Source organism: Melospiza melodia, chromosome 3, assembly GCF_035770615.1.
Source record: "Melospiza melodia melodia isolate bMelMel2 chromosome 3, bMelMel2.pri, whole genome shotgun sequence".
Lineage (NCBI taxonomy): Eukaryota > Metazoa > Chordata > Aves > Passeriformes > Passerellidae > Melospiza > Melospiza melodia.
In genome coordinates this window covers 130,507,385-130,522,659 of record NC_086196.1, presented here as the reverse complement: position 1 = coordinate 130,522,659, position 15,275 = coordinate 130,507,385, and the positions used below count along the sequence as shown (strand labels likewise).

The window sequence follows — 15,275 nt, the reverse complement described above, 5'->3', positions numbered from 1 at the left end:
GAGAATTAGAGTGTGACTTAAAAGTCACAGCTGAAGAGCGAGATCACGGGTTTTGGCTTACACAGGAGCCTGAGCTGTGGTGAGGAAGGAAGCAGCAAGTTTATTAGTAAAATAATGGCAGCAGGGAAAGTACTTCTTAAAGTCAAGGACACCTATGAGATTTTAAAAGTACATAATTTGTTTCCCATTTTCCCCTTTTCTCTTGCTTTCTTATAATTTACTTAGCTTCTCTCTTGAAGAGAAAAAGAAATCATATGCTTTATTGGATGCTGACTGAGAATCCTTCACCTTGCCAGCTGTGTGTCCCTAAGATAGGTACATGAGATGTGAACAGTATGAAAATTTTACTAATCAATCTCAGCTGAATCTTTACTACAAGGGCAAAAAGTGGGTGTTTCAATCATCTAAGACAGTGTTGATGCTTCTCCTTCAATTTTTATGCAAAAGTAAATATAGCATAATGTGCATCTTGCAGACTCTTGAGTGAAACTGAGTTCATCGAACTGGAGGCATTGATCATCATCTGATTAACACAGTGTGCTGTTTGTACACTGGGCTAGTGGGTTCTGTGAAACCAGCCTCAGGCAGGGGAAGGGGAGCAACCTCCTCAGCAGAGAGGAGAGCAACCCAAAATTTGTGGCCCAGCTGCAGAATTTTCTCAGAGAGTCTGAAGAGTGCTTTTCTAGTCCTGTCCCACCAGAGAGGTGCAGAGCTGAAAGAGATGGTGGGGAAAAAAATAAAAAGGCAGATGAAGATTTGATGGATATTTGCAGAAAAAGGAAATAATGAGTTGGTGAAAAGATGCCTGCAGTCTTTCCCCACAACATCATCATCATCATTATCATCATTGTGAAGGTCTCCCAAAATCTAGCCCTGCACCTTTGTACTCCCAAAAACTAGCCCAGGACCTCATTAATTCCATACGCAGGCAATAGCAGCAAGACTAGAAAAACATTTTAATTATGATCATCTGAACTGCTTTGGAGTTTAATGCCCCATTAATGATGATTGTATAAAAAAATGTTTAACTTGCTTGTTGTCTGCCCCTGCAGTGGAAATGTTTCATGGTGAGATCTGGATAAATGTTTATTGCTTCATATCTCATCTTAGTTCTTGGATAAAGATTTTATATATACATATATATATATATATAAAATGAAAACACACATACAAGTAAGGATGTACAAAAGAGCTGTTGAATGGAGGTATAGGTATATATTAATGGGTAGGTACATAGGTGTATATATTAATGCATCAGGTCTCAGAGATATATTAATTTTATATCTCCTTTAGATGGATAATTTGGATTAATTCTGCAATTCATCACTATTTGGGCACATCACCAAATGGAATAAAGATAACAGAATCAGGAAGAATTCTAGCCAGTCTGGCTTTTGTTTTGTTTTAATTTCTTCCTGTAGCCTAAAGCTTTGGCAACTTTTAGTGTGTTCAAAAGCAAAGCAAACCCCTCTTTTTATAGTAAACATAACTCCTGGTCTGGTGAAGAGTCACCAGCAGTGGGGGTTATTTTAATGGACATGCTGTATTACTTTAATCTAAGCCTTTCACCATCTGTTGTGCCTATAATAGTGAATGCGAAAAGAGCATATTTTTCATTTCAGGATTACATTAGTAAAATGTAAGATAAAAGTGATTTAAATCATGCATATGTTCTTAGTACAATGCAGCCTGCATCTGTGATGTTTTTTTCCTCGTGGTTCAGACACAAATCAAGAGAAAAGCTGTTAATGCTGATGTAGTGAAAGTTTTTCATGGAAAAGAGGGCTCTGTGAGGGCTTCACCATGTATTTAATGTTTATAATGATAAAAGCCTGAGTAGGCTGCCAGAAAATTATATATCTATAATGTGTGCTGTTTGAACATCTGGGGTGGCATGTAGAGCAGGCTGATGTTGCTCTGTATGACAGGACAAGTCCTCAGGCCAGTGAGACACCTGTAGGAATAGAAGGGCAGGCAAAAAGAAATCACACGAGAAATATTAAATTGTCTACTGGCCTAATACACTTCCCTGGACTCTCATAAAGTAAGTTTCCTTAGACATGGAATTTATATCTTCCTATTTCCTTATCTCTTTAACCCTCCTGAAGTTTTTCTTCAAATGAAAATGCATCAATGATGGCCCACAAACCTTCTCTTTGTCAGTGCTAATCCTGCTGGTGCGCTCTCACTTTGATTGTATGCTGGATTACCACTCTGGAAGACATTTCTAATTTTCAGAGGTGACAATTCAGGTTCCAGGGACCAGCTGGAGCACCATTTAATTTATATTTTGTTTACATTTTTTATGCCAGATGACAATTCAGAAATCACCTGAAGGGAATTCAGATGTTGCCAGTTTGAAGTTCTTTATCACTATCTACTGATTAAATTTTGTCAAAAACTCAAAAGTAATAAATTAGTTTTGCCTTCTGACTCCTGATAGTAGTCAGAGAGCAGAAATTAGCAGAAAATAAAGTGTTTCTGCTGAGACATGACTGAGACTGACAAAAAGACCCAACTGATTTTAATTTACCATAATTTTCATTAAATCGTATTTAATTTTTTATGGGTCTTTCATCACTTGACATATGGGAGCCTAATTCTGACTTGAGAGATAGTGTTTCCACTTCCATTTCAGTAAAGCAGTATCTTTGATCACCCTTTCATTTCTCCCCCATCAACATGTCACACATGCCCATATTTGAAGTCTCCACCTGTCAGCATCAGATTCCCAGAAGAGGCAGTGGCTGGACTGCAGCAGTGGAGGCAGCCTGAGGATGCCAAATAGAGATGTGGCTGGCTTTAAAGGAAATTAGACATATTTTTGCCCTGTGTCTGCTTATGTTGCACCTTAGGAGTAAATACTCATATCAAACCTTGGCAGAAAATGTGGACCACAAGCAATTGACTGTGTTAATTTAATTCTGTCCATGGCCTAACACCTGCCGCAGGTCAGATCTCAAATAATCTTCGTTCACATCAAGTAGGAAGAAGATGAGTCAAGTGTTGTTGGTCTTGATACATGGTTGTATGACCTCACACAGTGCATTTCTGAGATACTAGATATAAAACATATGAGATAACTTCCCTTTCTTTAGGAGAAGTGCACAAAGGCCTTTTGTGATTAGGTTCAAGATAAAAGCAGAAATTGCACAACTTTTCAGTTAAATGAAGATATTCCCTTCAAGAGAAGCTATGTTGGACACTGAAGTGTCCTTAGAAAAAGAGAACTAATAGAAGAATATCTAGTAGAGACAGGGCAGGAAATGAGGAGTTTTCAGTTTGAAAGATTTTCTGGCATTTATTATCATCATAAATAGTCCAAAAAGAAATTTCATTATAATATTATTGGAAATTAATTTTCCTTGTCCTTGTCATGAAAGAAATAGATACTAGGAGTTTTATTTTTAATAAGAAAACAAATGAACTCTTGACTTTTCTATATTTGCATTTAGGCTTATGCTGTATAATATTTCTGCTTAACTTTTAAAATTAAAAAAATCTGGTTTATACAAGTCAAATTCAAACAGAGCATTAAAAACAGTTCTGAAATTAAAAACAGATTAAAATGTATTTTCTTCTTTTTTGATTTTTCTTTCTAAATAAGATTTAGTAACTATTAATCTTGTTAATAATTTAAAATTTTTTAAATTGGAAACTTAATTTTATCACATTTTTTGTAAACAAGCTTACAGTACTTTTTGTTTTGTAAAAAAGCTTACAATACATTTTTGTTAAAAAGCTGACAATAATTCAGCTGTTATTTCTGAAGGTGTCTTTGTGATTAAGCAGTTTGTAAATGTTAGGTCTGAAAGGATAATAGAAAAGACAGATGCTCCATTTGATGAAAATAACACTGTGGTGACTGAACAAAGTTCCTAGTTAGTGTATGTTGAGTTGCTGGCATTTAAAAGAGCTCTTTTGTGGCTCTGTAACTATCTAACCTTCATGAAAATTCATGTTCTGCCTTTCATCTCTAAACCTTTGTGATGAGTATGGTGGCACTAACTTTCTGACCTCCTCCACGTCTACTGGTAGGCTTGTTGCCTATGGATACTCTTCTGACAACTAATAACAAAATATAATTGACTTCTTCAAAGCCATGACCCTTTCTTTGTTTCCTTTAAAAAAATCTATCATGTTCACAACCTAAACAGTGTTCACAAATAGAAACTGGAATACTGAAGCAATGCCCAATTAAATGCCAAAAAACTCCACTGATGTTGCACACATGGTTTAGGTTTCTCTAAGTCAAACATCTGGTAAGTACTTTCGATTGGTAAGTGCATAAAACCTTGATCCTGGCTGATAATGAGGAGTTTCATAGCAACTTAATCTAATGAAAAGGAAGGTAACCTTATGTTAGGCCTATTAAAAGAAAAGGCAGAGTGGGCATATGGAAGGTGAGTGATGGAATGGGAGAATTCCAAGGTTTCATGTTGTAATACATTGATTTGTGACATGAGTGTGCAGCGCTGAAGAGGTGAGCGTGTGCAGCTTTGGTCTCATCCCAGCCCATAATCACGGGTGAAATTGATTTAAAAATGTTCCGTGAAGTTTGACAGTTCCAATAAATAAAAAGATTTAAAAATGAGATAGCTAAATCCTAGGGGGTTTAATAAACATTCTTTTCCTTTCCCAAAAGGTATCTAAAAGTTGGAAGTATATGAATATGAATATCTAGAAATCTGTGACATTTAACTTAACCCTTACGTCTCTCTAAACAAATTCTCATGTTCCTGTCCTGACTAATTTTCCAACAACCTACTAGTTGCTTTTCTGTGTTGGGAGAGCCCTGCTTTAGTGAGGCCAAACAATGCTCATTCTGCCTGCTTTGGTTAGCACTCACCTTTACTGGCAAATAGTTTCTGGATTTCCTTTGTTCCCATACTGCAACAGAGCTGGGATTTTTAGCTTCCTACCTATCTGCCATCACTTTAGAGCTTTCAAAATTGTTGGTAGTGCCAACTTTTCCTTCCTAATAAGAGGAAATAAGTTCAAAGATACAACTCCAAGTAAGAAAAAAATATCAACAAACAAAATATGAGAAAAAGAGAGTGAACCCTTAGAAAAAATCCTTCAAGTACATTCGGTTTCAATTTGACATGGGAGAATGCTCCAGGAGCAGTGTTATTTCAGTTCCTTTTGGAAGTGTTTTGCTGAAGTGCATTGGAGCACCTTGGCTGAGCATAAGCACAGCTTTCAAAGCAACAAGAAAAACCTGGACATACTAAAAATATATTGAATTGCAACATTGATGTTTCTGAGCCTAATATTACACATCATAAAGGAGATGGCTGTTAAGGGCCGACATGGGATGTTTTAGATTTTCATGAGGTCTGTCCTGTCATCTGCGAGCTCATTACAGAGTGTTGTACAGGAAAGGACCAGGAGCCCAATCAGAAGGTGCAGACACGCTCACAAAAAACACACTGTCACATACACACCCTGCCTCCCCAGTGCAGTTACGTGCAGATTTCACCCAGGTGTGGTAATTCCCGTGCTGCTTCTCCTGTTTTGCAGTATTCCGGGTTTCACACGGAGAGATCCGAGTCTGACCACGAGAGCCAGTGGGGTGGGAGCCCCCTGACCGACACGGCCTCCCCACAGCTGCTGGAGCCCGCGGACAGAGCGAGCTCCCAGCACCACGACGTCTCCTGTGCCTACAGACAGTACTCAGACCGCAGCGCGCTCTGCTACGGTTTTGCCCTGGACCACTCCAGGCTGGCTGATGACAGGCATTTCCACAGCCAGACCTGTGAGGGAGGCAGATGCGAAGCTGGCCGCTATTTCCTTGGCACGCCGCAGCCGGGAAGGGAGAGCTGGTGGGGCTCTCGCTCAGCCTTGCCTCTGACTAAGTCGTCCCCTGAGAGCAGAGAAGCGTATGAGAACAGTATGCCCCACATCACGTCAGTGCACAGGATTCATGGTAAGACATAACAAGGATTTGCAGAAGCGACACCGTCTCAGCTAAAGCAGCATGACAGAGACACAGCTGTTTATGTGAAAGATGGAAAATAAGATGCTTTTGGTGTATGTGCTTGTCTGAGAGATCACATCTGCGGAGATGATACTTAAAATTCAAGCAGAGCAGAATTTTATAGTCTGGTTTATATGAATAAAAATATAGTTTTGCTCTATTTTCATTGTGAAATTAAGGTGGAAAAATGTGACTGAGGAGATTTTAAGCATGATCTTAGAAATATAAACAAAATAATTCACTTGATAGAAGAGTGGTTTTTATTAGACTTAGGATCAAGACAATTCAGATGGAATATATTTAGCAAAAAATTATAGGTAAATCCAAGCTAGATATTAAAAAATCTTGAAGGCTGTTGGAAAAATTGTTCTCTGAGTGACATTTTTCCTTATTGGTTATTATTAGATTCTGCATGAGTCGATGTTTATTTAAAGTTGGCTATTAAAATTGACAGTAGATTTTGGTTTCAGACATTTATCCTCGGTGATAATTTTTAGCCAATTTGAATCTCTCCATCCTTTCAGCACAAAGCCTGAAATTTTGTTTAGTTTCTGACAGGTTGCAAACTCAGTGCATTAGCACATTTTCAGAGGCTGAAGCTAATAAAAAAACACAGTGAAAGCCTGATACTGGGTTTGGAAAAGTCCAAAAGGTCCTTGGTTTTAAAATTATAAGCTTAGTCTTGGAAAACAGAAGCAGGCCCTAAGGTCAGAATTCATGGTTTTAAGGATGGCTGCAAGATAAAAAAAAAGTTTTTCCACAAAAGAGTCTATCAAAACAAATGTTGCTTCTAAAGAACTCATAAAAGCAGATTATATTAGTACTATTCCATTGATCTGTGGAACGAGGCTTTGTTAACAAAAAAAGCTGTTCTGTTTTGCTCCAATCTGAGGAAAATTATGTTGAGATTAGAAAAAATTATTAAATAGCAAGTTCCAGGAAATAGAACCAGAGGAAAAACCAGAAAATTTTGCTGATGAGAACTGTTCTCCACTTTTCCTGTGAGACTGCCCTGTTTGAGCTTTTCTAGCTTTTTCTTCTCAAATAAAGAGAATCTAGCAAATTATGATAACCTGTTGGCAAATTTTATGAATGATAATTCTTGCTGAACACAGAAATATCATAGTGAGGTACAAATGGAAAAGTGTTAGATATTAATTCCATATCTCTATCAAGAATAATTAACCCAAATGGGTAACATAATTTGGTCATAGTGTATTGTTTGACTTTGCTGTAATTTCAGATGCTGCAGGTTTGTTTTGTTCGGTTTTTTTTTATGTCAAGTGTTACATATTTCAGTAGGTCTTCAGTCTGCGTGTAGCTTTGGGGGAAAAATCTGACTAGCCCTGGCATTTTGGGTCCAAATGAGAATGTGAAGGATAAATTCATGTTCATGATAGCCCACAGTGCAGTACTTCCTCAGCAGTGGCAGGATATTTTTCTTGCAAAAGCCCATCACTGATTTTTCTAGTGTACTCTGCAATGCGATGGTATTGGTCTGCAACCCAAACAGATCTGTATGCCTTGACCCAACACAAAACAGGGGAAACTTCATGTGCTAGTCTGAAAATGGGTTTGCTTTGAGGAGTACGGTCAGCCAACCCAAAGTGTTCATCCCCAAAGAGGACTTCATGTGTGCCAAGGCAGAGGCGTTGATAAGTAGCACGTGCAAGTCCCACACAGGCCCTCCTGCAGGAAAGCATCTCAGCAAATCAAGCCCTTTATCATAATGTTGACCATTCAGGTTCTGGGGCCACTCACTTTCTTTCTGGTGAGGACTGACAGGTATGATTCTGTCCTTTCAGCTACTTGCAAGCTGAACACCTTTTCTGATATGTATATGGGCCTTATTTTTTTAAGAGAGGTAAGAATGCCATAATATTTCCCATTTCAAAAACAAATATTTATGCATGGGGATATGACATCACATTTTTACAGGGTCTCGGTCTAACAGCTATGGGTTGTTGAGCTTTTGAAGAAGAGTTCCCTTACCACTTGTGGTTATTTATTGCTGTGTATCCTGCATCAAGTCTCAACATAACCACAAGATATTTCTCAATGCTGTCCCTGTTTTAACTCCTGGAAGGGCTGGAATGTTGTACACCTGTAATTCTCTGAGATTTTTATTTTTACTATGGACCCAATCCACTCAGACCGACCTTGTTGGTGCAAAGAGGTAGTAAGGGGCCAGGGGCCTGAACACTGGCATTGATGGCACTTTGACATGCCCTAGGATATCCTGCCTGGCCTCTAGCTGCTCCAAAAGAGTTGCTTTCAAGTTGCTTCCATACCTGCAGGGATTATCCAGGTACTTGGGTACCCAAGAGTATATCAGGCGACACCAGATACCTGTGCTGAGGTGCTTAGGTCTCTTTGCATATTATCAGCTGTGTTGCTTGTTTCAAGTGGAGACACTGGAAACTAGAGTTTGTCACTGAAAAGCAAGGGGTCTTTTTTGCTGACTGTTATGACCTGCCTCTGACTTGATTTTCTGTGTGTGGAATTAGGTTCAGATTCATGTTCTCCAAGATCACTTAAACCTCAGTGCTTGTCTCCTTTCTCTCTTTCCTAGGAAGAGGACACTGGGATGAGGACAGTGTTGTTAGCTCACCCGATCCTGGCTCTGCCAGCGAGTCAGGCGACCGATACCGTACCGAGCAGTACCAGAACAGTCCGCATGAGCCCAGCAAAATTGAAACTCTCATTAGAGCCACCCAGCAAATGATTAAAGAAGAAGAAAGCAGGCTACAGCTGCGGAAAACCACTCCTGACCCACTGGTGTCCATTAATGGCACAGGGAAGAAGCACGCTATCTGTTTTGCAAGCTACCCTCAGCAGCAGCTGGCGGCGGACGTCTGCCGCGTGCCAACAGTTGCCAACACTCCTCCCTGTGAACACATCCAGCAGCGGGATGGGAAGATCATGAGCCCACACGAAAATGACTACGACAACAGCCCCACAGCACTGTCTAGGATAAGCAGCCCCAGTTCTGACCGAATATCAAAATCTAGTTTGGTACTTGCTAAGGACTACCTGCATTCAGACATGTCTCCTCAACAAACCCAAGGAGATCACCCAGCAGCCTCTCCAAATTATTACAGCTCCCACAGGCAGTACTTTGATAAGCATGCTTACACACTAACTGGATATGCCCTGGAGCATCTATATGACACTGAAACAATTAGAAACTATTCACTAGGCTGTAATGGATCTCACTTTGATGTGACTTCTCACTTAAGGATGCAGCAAGATCCAGCACAAGGACACAAGGGAACATCTGTTATAATAACCAATGGAAGCTGACGTTTTTTTTTCTAAAAACTTTTGCGCTTTAAAAAATAACCTTTGAGATCTAATTGGAAGATATTCTATGTTTTCACGCCCTTGTCCTTACCAGCATTTCCCATACCACAGTGCACTAGAAAGAAGAACCTAAGGTTTGGGGGGATAAGTTAGTTAAAACACATTACTTAAGGAAAAAAACCAAATGCACTGGCATGCAGGGTTAGAGTAAATGGAGTTCAATGCAAAGTTGGTGCCATGCATGCTGAGAAGGATAGAAGAGGTTCAGGCAGGGAGTACCTGTGGCAGAGCAGTTTATCCACATTGTGTAAGAGGTGTTGTTTGGAAACACTGCCAAGGGCAGATCTTCTGAACTGCATAGGTACCAGGCAACAGAACTGCTATGCACTCTTTTTACACAGGAAGCTGGGATGTGTTCCTTCAAAATACACAACAAAATGTGTACTTCTGGTGATTTGTTTACTCCCCAAAGGCCAAGTATGGTATGCTCCTGTATGGTATAAAACATCCGTGGCTGACTAATATAAGATCAAAAAAGGGAGAAAGAAGAGAGAACTCCTCGAATTGTTGTGTCCCTGTGTACTCACAAACATAGCTATTTACATATGCTTGATTTGAAAAGAGTCCTTATGATTAGTATGGTCAAATGTTTACCTCTACTGTATTAAAAAGAAAGGGGTATTCTCACTGTAGTTTTGAGAAACACAAAGGGCTTGCTTGTCTTGCTGTAGAGATGGTTCTCATGTTTTTGTAAGGTTGCCCATGGTGGCTAGTGGAGTGAAATGGAAAAAAATTGCTTGGAGAAACAGGGAGAATAGACTGGAATTAGGAGTGGTCCAAGGTAAACACTTCACCCTGTAGCTAAGTATGCCATTTAGTAATAATTATAAAATAAGGAAAAGTGGTTGAATAATTAAGAATTAATTTAAAACACAGAAGGAACTCAATAGAATCATAGAAATATTGCTGTAAAATACAAATGCAGTTGCATAAATGTAAAAATACATGAGTCAAGAATAGGTAAAAACTCTTTGGCAGTTTGTCTAACTTCTGATAAAGTTTTGGAGTAAATTAAGAGAGTATAGAATATCATAACTACTCTGTCTGAAACTCAGTGAAGTAACAGGCATGACCTTGATAAAGAAATATAAATTCTCTTCTTGATTGCAGCAGATAATTTAATGAATATCAGAAAATATTTTGGATATTAAAATCAGCCATATGTACATAAAAAAGTAGAGGGAAATCAGTGTTCCAAGGAATTAAATTGCATTAAGAACGCTGGTATATCAAGGCCTGTCCTGGAGTTATACAAGACATCAAAAGAGGCAGAGGAACTTTTTAAAAATGTTTAATAACCTCATGAACAAAGAGACTGATTAATTGGAAAAGAATAAATGCAAACATATGCTAAAAATGTAAAATAGGGCATTTGTAGTCACAATTGCTAGACCCATCCTTTTTGTATGGCATTTATATGATCCCAAAGTTGAGTGCAACAGGAGGGACCACTGCTCCCTCTTATGCCAATGTGGAGGAAAGGGGACCTGAGGTGGTTACTAAAATGAGATTAGCTCTAAGACTAGCTTAATTTGTAACATTCAGAAGCTCAACATATGGGACTGAGTCATCAATGGGACTAAATATAAACCAGCATGCTATGAGTGGGTTAAAAATACTGTTTCCAAATAAAATTAATCAGAAGCAAAAGCTAAATAATAACATTATAAACCACGTAAGTAGAGACGTACTTGAAAGCAGAGGAAATTACCTCTCTGAACTTGGAATACTGTGTAGAGTCCTGATCACTCCAAAGCAGATTGTGAATCTTGAATTGAGTAGTACCTTACTCCAGAAGCAACCTTTGTTGACTGCAGTGTGATCGCTCCTGGTGAAATGCACGTTGGACACAAGGGAGAACAACACAGTCTGGTCTTTATTATCTAAACCTCGTAACAATAAGGTGGAGCAGAGCTCAGCAAAAGATAAAGAGACTGAAAGATCTAATAAAAGCTTTAAATAAACTGGGTCTGTCATCTTTGTAAGGGAAAGGAGTAAGGGGTAATGTCACTGATGTGCACCAAACTGCACAGAGGAGAGATAAATAATAGTCTAAAACTTTTTGAACTAGCAGCAGAAATGAGGGACAGGGCACTGAATGACAGCAAAGGCAAAATGAGAACAAAATTATTTGGCAAGAAGTTTATTTGACTCATTGCCAAATGGATAATGAAGGTCAAAAAGAGAAGCAGATAGAGATTTGTTTAAGATAACAACAAGGCAAATAATTGAAGGGAAGAAAAGCATTGACAACTGTTAACTCAGAGGAAGAAATGGACCAAAATGGACTTCTTTCAGCCCAACAATTGTATATATTCCTTAAGCATAGGAATAAGAAAGTATTTTTGATAAATTTAGTTCTGGATACATATTTATTTCATTTGTTCCTATGAATGATATGAATAAACTTGTACTTGGAGTCTCATTTTACAGTATTAAAATACAATTTGCAAAGCAAATTAGAATAGAGGTACATGGTATCACACTATCCCTACAAGTACATATAAAACCACACCTAAGTGTCAATATTACTTTGTACTTCAAAAGAGTCTCCTAAACTGTTTGAATGAATGGGGTTTTCTCAGCACTCAAATTCCTTGGGATCACAAAGCTTGCTATCAAGCTTTTAGTTAGAAGGCAATGGAGTTCTGCAGACCAGCTGCAGTTCCCTGGCTGTGGTCTAAAGGCCACAAGTGGCCAGGAAACCACACTTTGGTGACTGCTGCATTTGCATTTGACAGGCACCTTTGAAAAATAGAAGACTTATAAGACCAACAGGCACAGCATAAGATGCTGCAGGACTTTACCTTGGAAAAGAGGCCTGTGTGCTATGCAATAAAAGTCCCCCATCCTTATTTACAGTGATCCCAAGACTGTAGTTATTTATTCATATTTTCAATAGCTCCAGTCCACTACAAAGGCAAAAAATGCACTGTAATGAATGGGATAAATCAGTAGAGATGTCTCTACATGCAGCCATGTTGTGCTACAAGCAAAGGCTGAAGCTCTCTCTCCTCATGGGATTCCAGCAACCAGCAGTCCTTAGCACTTCAATAGAGTATGCTGGAGATGGATGTCTTTTGTCAGCTTGTTTGCTAATCTGCTTCTTTAGATAGCCAGGAATTTCTTCTTAATTGACAGAAAGCATTGAGTTTTGCAAACATAGACTCTGCATGCTTCATGCTACATGAAAGCAAGTCTGCAATCTTAATTATAGCATATAATATCTCTGCAGCTCATATTACATGTGCTTTTCAATATGGTATAAAGCTTATTTTTTCCATTACATATTTATGTAATTCAAATTTTTATTTAGTATCCTTCAAGGATATCATCTCTTTTTTTATCTTTCTCCCTTTCCCAAATCAGATGGGAAGAAATATCTTGCAAAATTGAAAAATGCACAGCATTTGAAGCAAATAAGTTTTAAATGTATCACATTAGCTAAAGGTTATAATTTTAAATAAGATATATATGTTGTGTTTTGGAATAGAAACAATATAAATTGCTGTATTGCATCATTTCTCTAATACTATACTGGTTTGCTATTAACACAAAATTAATATTTTGCAACTACTGCAAATACAGAGTGACCACAGCTCTTTCAAACAATTTCTTATTCATGTCAGTGGATGGTGCATTATGGTTTTTGTGCATTACAAACTTAGTACATCTCTTTTGTTTAATGAAATAAAAAAACCCCTAGTCTTTACATGAAACCTCACCCCATGGGCATAGAGTTTGTGATTCTGGACAAATTTGCAAAGCAATTCTCAAATTGAAAGAAGAACCTTACTCAGCAATTTGTCCCATTTATTCAAATGGGAATATTTGTGGATTAAGGTACTACTTAGCATGTGCCAGGGGAGGAAAGTTGACTTTTATAATAGGTTTGAGGGCTGTTTTGTAATTCTGTTTTCCTTAAACCTCAAGATGTGAGTATGGAACTATGGAAGATAATAACTCTAATGGCTGTGTTTCTATAAAAGAGGTTATTTATGTTCTGAAAAAATGAGTGCATTTCTCCTAGCTGAAGAGCCCCAAAAGTATTTCTTAAGCTTTAAAATTGGCTTTTGTTGATCTGTCTGCAATTTTGCCGTGGGTTACACAGTGAAATTCTGCTCTTTTAAAGTCCTTTAATCACTGTTATCTGAACCTCATTTTTGTCTTTACACATGCAGCATTTATTCATTAATGTCCCTAAGTATGTTAACCACCATATGTTCATTTATGTGAGCATGCTGAGTGAGTTGGAAAAAACAAAAGGTGGCATATAATTTCTGGGAAAGGCACAGCCACCCCAGAAAATCAGCCTGGATGTTCCAAAGGCCAGACAACCTTTCAGTCAGGGAACAAGGCTGTGGCAGGTGTGCTGGTTTCAGACCCTCTGCATACAAACCTGTATGTAATGGGGATTACAGCACACAGTTCCAGGATCAGACCTGGCTATGTCTATTTTAAGGTGGCTGTAGTTAATGGCTGGCAGCAAATGGATTCAGGCCCTGCTCTTTCCTTGAGTTGCAAGTTTACTTAAAGCACCTAAGAGCCTTAAGGCAGTACAGGCTTTGTTATTAGGAACAATGATGGATGCAAATGCTTTCCTGTAGGTATACTGGCTTAACTCCAGATAACTCCACAGTGTGGAGCATAAACTATTTTATTTGCAGTTAGTATTGATGGTTAAATATTTCAGCTCTGTGCACTGAGAAGCAAAAAAAAAACCCCAAACCAACAACAACAACAAAAAAAAGCAAATAAAAAATACCCCAGATTTCTGTAACCCTTCAGTTTGGTGTTTTGAAAGTCTTCTAGAGGTATAGCTGAAGATTTAGTTGTTATTTTGAAGACCAGAAAAATGAAATAGTCCTCTGTTCAAAACAGTGAGAGTACTAGTGTGATTCAATTTCACATTTCCTTAGGGCATTTATTAATAAAAAAATCAAAATGCTGTGAGGTTAAACTTCACTGCAGCATTTAGCTTATGTATACAAGAGTTCTGTGGATTAATCTGGCTCTAAGTTTTTAGGAAGATATCCCTTTTTGAAAAGAGTAAATTTATGACTCCACCTATAAAGCTGTATTTGAAAGGAAAGATCAAATATAGGATGAAAAAAGATTTTTTTTTTTCCTGGTTGCATTCCCTGTTTAACTCCCCTCTCACAGAAATTTCTCAATCTTTCCTATTGTTCTAGGATTCCAAATATAATTTTAAACATTTTTATTTATTGCAATTTGGACTGCATTTATTATTTTCCTTTTCAGCTACTGATACATTGGGAAGTTTCAAAGTGTAAGAAACAATCTTTTACACACAATACAAAATGTTGGCACCTTTACATTTTAAGGAAATAAAGTCTATGAGAAAAAGTATGTTTAGGGCACTGCAACTTTTTCCCAGGGTAAATATTTCAATGCATAAAATATACTAATCTAATAAACAGAAAGCACTTGAGACATGATGAAGAATTTAATGTTTGCTTTAAACCAATGGTTACATTTAAGGACAAAAAGACTCAGATTGCCAGTGTTTCAAATACCATGCTTTGCAATGTAAAGGGTCTAGTGACATTGTAGCATAACATCTGTAGTTTTCCTTTGGAATGTAATGTAGAAAATATAATTTAGTTATGTCAACAATATCTTGCAAAGTGTTCCCATTTATAATTATTTATATTGTAAATAGCTTTCTGAAGTAAATTTGAAGTTAATGTGCATAAGATGTATTTATTATGTGAAGATCTTTTTTGTTTGTTTAAAATATAGCTACCAATATGCAATTTTTGTCTGTTTTTTCTAGATTTTTAAACTAAAGATTGTCCTATATAGCATAAATTTTCAGGAATTAATTTTAATTAATGAGAGTATTTCTTAGCATTGGGAGGGGACAGGGTAAAGTAATTTATTTTGGTTCCTGTGAATCCTAAATGCTCCC

The 15,275-nt window shown here is 37.8% G+C and overlaps 1 protein-coding gene across 1 annotated transcript in view; it reads left to right on the top strand.

Moving 5' to 3' along the window:
- SIM1 (SIM bHLH transcription factor 1) overlaps nucleotides 1–15,074 on the top strand; it is a 51,268-nt gene extending 36,194 nt beyond the window's left edge. The window contains exons 10-11 of the mRNA XM_063153069.1: nucleotides 5,524–5,929; nucleotides 8,553–15,074. Coding sequence (XP_063009139.1) covers nucleotides 5,524–5,929; nucleotides 8,553–9,283 — 1,137 coding nt within the window. The 3' untranslated portion in view covers nucleotides 9,284–15,074. The remainder of the gene's footprint in view (nucleotides 1–5,523; nucleotides 5,930–8,552) is intronic.
- The last annotated feature ends 201 nt before the right edge of the window (nucleotides 15,075–15,275 follow it).